Genomic DNA, 6247 nt, shown 5'->3' with positions numbered 1-6247 from the left:
TTTTTTACATCTGTTTGCAACTATTTCACAATGAAGTATTTTATTTCTAGAAGCACTGTAAGTGCAGAGATGTCTCCTGATACGCAGCTCAAGAAAAGGAAAAGTTCTTTATGTACTGATCTGCAGGATGAGAAAGTCAGCATGTTAAGACCTTGAGGGCTGCAAGAGTACAATACATTTAACTAATTCCAACAAGTTTTAGTTTTTCAGGCTTCAGAGATTGCTGTTTGTTACTGACTAAAACGCAGATGACTATACCTGGTCACTTCAGAAATACAGACCTAGGCAGTTTGTTTTTTTCGTGTTTTGATCATGTGATTTTCAAAGACAGTTGTCAACTGTTACTCCAGGTAAAATCTGAGAAAAGATGTGATAGTTTATGCTCAAGTTTGATAATCTGTTGTTAGATTACATTCAAGTGTAAAAAGTTACCTTTATTTTAATACCTGATTTGATGGATCTTTAATAAAGATAAGGTGTGGGAGATGTGGTTTTTTTCCATTTTTTTTCCACATTCCTGGCTTGCAGGCCTCCTGCATGAGTGACCTGCTTCTTTCGATTTTTCATCAATAATGTCCTTGTATTATACATAAGTATATACAGTTCCTCCTGAGGGGGAGAGAGGTTCTGAGTGATGTAAACTCAGCTATGGCAAATGTCTAGGACCAGAAATTTAGATAATTTTTTCTTGTGAAAAAAGGTTCCTGTCAGTCTGTTAGAATGGCTTAGAAAACAGTGATATTGAAAAAGAAATAGGGGTAGATTCTCAGGAGATTAGGACCATTTGGATTGTTTGGCAGGTCAGGCCTTACTTGGCAGAGAAGGGCTGAAGTAACTGAAAAAACTGAAATCTTGTGTACATGTCTCGAGCAAAGTATTTTTATACAAAGTGACAAACTTCTTATGGAATATTGTATTAAAACAATATTATGTTTGTAATCCAGGTGATAATCCTACAACAAAAACACTAGTTTTCTCTTTGTCATTTTGATAAAACTTTGATGAATATACTGTCAGACATGTGGATCTCTTTCCAGAATGCTTAGATAGCATTGAAGAGTTTAATGAAAAACAATATACGTAACTGAGATTTCCCTTCTTAATCTTATTTTGTTTTGTGGCTCAGCAATCTTGAGAAAGCAAACTCAGGTATTCTTAAAGGATTTTTTTTCAAGGAAACTAATAATTCCTTAAACCTTCTGCTTTTAACTTCTTAACTTAACTTCTCTGTAAAAGAGAGTCTTCTTTTAATTAAGGTTTTCAGTAAAACTAGGGGATATCTAACTTCATTAGTTATTTGTGCTTGCAGTCCAAGGAAGACCATTTGAAGTTAAAGAGATGTTTTTGGAGGACATTTTACGAAGCACTGGGTATACAAACAAAGAGATGATAAAATACAAAAAGGAGAAACAGCGAGGTTGGTATACTTTTTAGTTGTAAGAATGAGTACTGAGGCGTATTGAGAACAACAGAATAGGATGATTCTGTTGTATTTAAATCCTGGGATACTATGATTAGATACCAGCAAGTATCTTTAAACTTGCAATATTTACATTATTAAGCTGACTGTTCAATTAAAAAGATCTTTCAACAGGGTATACTCTTTGCTTTCAGTTTATAAATGTTTTGCTAATATTATGGTGTAGATTTGCATGTAATTGTTGCCTCCATGAAAAATACAGAACAAGATGATATGATGTTTTGACATTAGGAACAAATTGAATTGCAGGCAGCCATCCATCCACAGTGCAGGATTTTGTACATCTTGAATGGAAATAGTTCCTGTTAGTAGCGTCCAAATGATATTTTTTACCTTACTCTTAGAGCAGACATTTGCAGTCATGCACTGTGTGTGCCATTAATCATAAAATTTATATTGGAGTGGTACCAGCATTCTTGATTGGATAAAAGAGAATGCTGTAGGTAAACTTGTGGTTTGATGTAACTATTTTTGTAGCTGAAAGCAACAGATAATTAAAAGTGATTATGAAACTGTTTTGATAACATTTTACACTTTTACACCTTCTAGAAGAAAAACAGCAAAGCACTCTCACTGAGTGGTGTTCTGCTCAAGAAAGTAGTAGCAACCCAGAATCACGGAGAAGAAAATCTGTTGCAAGTGTATCTGAAGAGTATAATCTGCTGGATAGCAGTGGTGACACAGTATTTAATCATCTGGTAAGTTTTTTTCTTTGTTGGAAGAAATGTTTTAGATTTAAGTAGTTGATCTTTTAGAAACTTGTTTCTAACAATATTGGGAAAATAAAGTATTTAGATGGTTTGGGGCCATCTCAGAATTCTGTGTGTGCAAGTCTGTGGTATTTGGTGAAGTGCATTTGAGGGTACTGAGGAAAATGGCAGATGAAATTGCTGTGCGTCATCTTTGAGAAGTCATTATGAAGTTCTTAGTGACTGGACAAGAAGAAATATAACCCTCATTATTAAAAAGATCAAGAAAGATCTGTGGAACTACAAGCTACTCATTCTCTGTGCCTGACAAGATCATAGAGCATATTCTTCTGTAAACTGTATTGTAGTACATGGAAAACAGATTACAAATGTCAGTCAGCATGTCTTCTCTAAGGGCAAATGATGTTTGGTTAACGTGATGGTCTTCTGTAATGGGGATACAGCACTGTTGAAATGTGGAGATGTGAAGTTGATGGGTTGGATACTCAGAACAGAAATTGGCTTTTTGAATTCAGATAGTTGCAATCGATGGTTTGATGTCCAGGTGGAGACCAGTGATGAGTATTGACCCTCAGGGGCTTGTATTGGAGCTGATATTGTTTCACATCTTTGCTGGTAATGTGGAAAGTGGCAGTAAGTGCATCTCAGCAAGTTTGTGGGTGATACAAAGTTGAGTGGTGCAGTCAACATGTTGGAGTGAATTTTGCCCTCCAGAGGGACCTTGACAGGCTCAAGAGTTGAGCCCATGCAGGCCTCATGAAATGCAGTAGTCAAGGTCCTGCTCTTCAGGTAAGACAATCCCAAATGTGAGTACAGGCTGGGTGGAGAATGAATTGAAAGAAGTTCTGCAGAAAGAAGTGTATGAGTTCTGGTAGAAGAAAAACAATGTTAACAAAAAAAAATGTGCAATTGCAGCCTACAAAGTCAACCATGTCAACAGAATTGAAATTAAATAGATTACATGCATTCATCATTTGAATGTTCATACAATTTCTGCAAAGCACTCACCTATTCTGAAAATTGATATATATATTGTAATAAAATACTATGCATGTGCTGTGTTAATATGGGATTCTTGCAGATGGTCTTTGGTGGTTGTGAGGTTCCACAGGGTGGTGGTATCTGGCCAAAAAAGACTTATGTGCTGGGTAGGTCAGGTCCCATATTTGGTCAGTGAAATTATTTACAAAAAACTGTTTATAATTATCACATATACCTCCCCATGGCTTGTGGAATGTTGAGGCTGTTTCTGGGCTCCAGATGTCTTGCTTATCTAAGAAAAACAACCTTCCCTAGATAGAGTGTCAGTTTAGTGAAGATTTTGAGCTTATTGCTAGATATCAGAGGGACGAGGACCTGTTGGGATGTGTCCAGAGGCAGCTACAAAGATGAACAGGGGCTAAAGCATCCCTTCTTCCAAGACAGTCTAGGTGAGCTGGGCTTATTCAGCCTGGAGAAGAAATGGTTACAGTGAGACCTCAGTGCCTAAAGGAGGCTTACAGAAAAGATGATGCTGGGATTCTATCAAAAGGTACGGAGTTAGGACAAGGCTTAATGTCTTTAAACTAAAGGAGGATAGATTTAGTTCACACATTAGGAAGAATTTCTTTACTCAGAGAGTGGTGAGGCTGTGTATGCCCCATCCCTGGAGATGTTCAAGGTAGGGCTGGATGGGATTTTGGGTAACCCAATCCAGACAGTGGCAACTGTGCACGTGGCTGGGGTATTAGAACTGGATGATCTTTGACATCCACTCCGTTGCCAAACAGTCTTTTGATATTATTCTTGTAGAGTTTCTAGAAGAATATTAACATGTTCTACATTTTTTCCTTATTTTTAGAATTAGGATTTACTATTCTCAAATAAAGCTAAAGTATGCTTTTTCATTGTGATGTTTTTTAATAGTTTTTCTAGATCAAGTGGTTAGTCTGGTACTGTTTTAAGTACTTGCACAAGATACCATAAATACATTAACTCATAACTTAATTCTGTATTTCTAGTTGTTTAAAACCTAGATTTCTTAGTACCTCATCTGTGGGAATAAAGCACAAAAGAACTTCTTGAAGAGATTCATCATTTTAATCTTGTTCTTCAGATTGAGAGAGATACAAGTTGTCTTGAACCATGGCTGATAAAAGAAATGGATTCTTGTCTTTCTGACATCTGGTTACATAAAGATGTTGATTCCTTTGCTCAGCTGTTCCATTTCATTTTAACTGAAAATGTCAGTGGTAAGTTGCTCTTGTTCATCTTGTTACATGAGGAAAAAAATCACAAAGTGACTTGATTTTCTATTATCACTTTTCAAGTGTTACTTTTTATTTGTTTGCCTATTTGAAAAAATGAATATATTACGCATTTCATTAACTGTTCACTTATTAGTTACTATATTTGTTTGGAAGTATTGACAAATAAGTTAATACTATTTTAGAAATATTAAATTCACGTGAATTGACTGGTGGGTGGGGAGAAATAAAATTTTGTTGGTTTAGATCTTGAAAGCATATTCATGTTTTGTTCAGATGGGGAAAAAAAAAGTGTGTATTGTTTTTGCTAATTTGTTTTACTTCTCAGTTGACTATAGGCATAGTGAAACCAGTGCAACTGCACTAATGATCGCTTCAGGGAGAGGCTTTCTAAGTCAAGTAGAGCAATTGATCAATATGGGAGCAAGTGTCCACTGCAAATCATCCAATGGCTGGTAAAAACAAACAGATGAAGTGAAGGATTTATTTCCCAATATAAAAATGAGAGCTTAAGACATGTAACAGAATTTTTAATTCAGTGATTTATCAGAACGCTGTAGGTGGTAGTGAGATTTAATAGTCATAATAATGTAGAGCTTGTTTCATCAGATTGTTTTCCATAAATTCTAAAATAATTCACAAGCAGTCTTTAAAATGGTTTATATGCTTCTACTTTCAAGGAACCTGATGTAACCTTTGATTAGGAAAAGATGGTAATCTTTCTTGATAGATTTAATTACACTCAAAACGCTTGATTATTGTAATCTTTAAGACAGTAACCTATAGAGGTTTAAAAAAGTAATACTACAGGGGCAACGGTCTTTGCAGTGTTACGACTGCAAGTATATTGTAGCATGTAAGAAAATCCGTATTAATATCTAAAAATTCAGATTTTTTATGACCATGAATTTATCTTTAGGAGACGGGGGGCTACTGTAAATCATTGAGTGTGGAAGGGTAAAAATTTGGATTCTAGGTGTCTTGTTAATGGAAAAATTAGAGAAGGAATGCAGTTTAAAAGGAAAACAGAATGATCTACTTTGTGAAGAGAATGGTTTCCGTTAGGCATCAAAAAGTTCAGCATTTTTAGATGTTTTGGAGAAAAACAGCTGGGGCATGAATTCTCAAGTTTATTTAAAGGAGTTAATAAAAGGATACCTTAGAAATGCATGACTTAGTTTGTGCATTGATTTTGTGTTTTGAAGGAATGGTGCGTTCTACTCCTTCCTGTTTGTGTGTTTGCATGTATTGCTGTGTAAAGGTAGCATTCATACTTGGTCAAAATTTGCAACTATTTAAAAATCATGTAGCTATTTACTATACATATTGTACATGTTTTTGCATTTGGGAAGATTTGGATCCATGAGTAAAGGCACTGCTTAAATAGTAATACAGAAATGAAAGAACAGCGCGTTGTGTCAACTGTCATCTCATATAAGGTGCTGCCCATACATATCTTTTGAAGTGATAAATAATAAAGATATGTGCAACTCTTTCAGGATGGCTTTAGACTGGGCTAAGCACTTTGGACAAACAGAGGTGGTTGACCTGTTGGAATCTTACAGGTAAGCTATGGCTGCTTTGCTAAAACAGTTGTTTAACATAGTATGTCTCCCACCTTTTAATTAGAACAATCTAATTTTATATGCTCTAAAATATGGCCTAAACAACAAGATTGGGAGTTGGAACTCTTTGGAAGCATATTAAAAAAAATTATGTTCAGCATTATAGTGATTTTTTTTAACACAACTCGTATGATAAATATGCTGTACAAACTTCTTTCTATCAGTAGCATTTGTCCCATGTCATCA

At 35.3% G+C, this 6247-nt stretch overlaps 1 protein-coding gene across 1 annotated transcript; it reads left to right on the top strand.

The window, feature by feature from the left end:
- Nucleotides 1–1275: 1275 nt before the first annotated feature.
- Nucleotides 1276–6141, top strand: LOC104915156 (3'-5' RNA helicase YTHDC2-like). Its single transcript, XM_010725882.3, has 5 exons — nt 1276–1417; nt 2030–2178; nt 4286–4421; nt 4765–4891; nt 5936–6141. Exons 1-5 carry the CDS (start codon nt 1339–1341, stop codon nt 6003–6005), a joined length of 561 nt encoding a protein of 186 aa, XP_010724184.1. The 5' UTR covers nt 1276–1338; the 3' UTR covers nt 6006–6141.
- Nucleotides 6142–6247: the final 106 nt, after the last annotated feature.

This window comes from Meleagris gallopavo, chromosome Z (genome assembly GCF_000146605.3).
Source record: "Meleagris gallopavo isolate NT-WF06-2002-E0010 breed Aviagen turkey brand Nicholas breeding stock chromosome Z, Turkey_5.1, whole genome shotgun sequence".
NCBI lineage: Eukaryota > Metazoa > Chordata > Aves > Galliformes > Phasianidae > Meleagris > Meleagris gallopavo.
Note: the sequence above shows the minus strand (reverse complement) of the source record. Positions and strands in the feature narration are given on the sequence as shown.

Bases quoted from the DNA above. Each gene is read 5' to 3' on its own strand.
- LOC104915156 (XM_010725882.3), top strand. From the start codon at position 1,339: ATGTTTTTGGAGGACATTTTACGAAGCACTGGGTATACAAACAAAGAG. The intron at 1,418-2,029 runs GTTGGTATACTT...TACACCTTCTAG, and splicing joins CAAAAAGGAGAAACAGCGAG to AAGAAAAACAGCAAAGCACT. The intron at 4,422-4,764 runs GTAAGTTGCTCT...TTTACTTCTCAG, and splicing joins TTTAACTGAAAATGTCAGTG to TTGACTATAGGCATAGTGAA.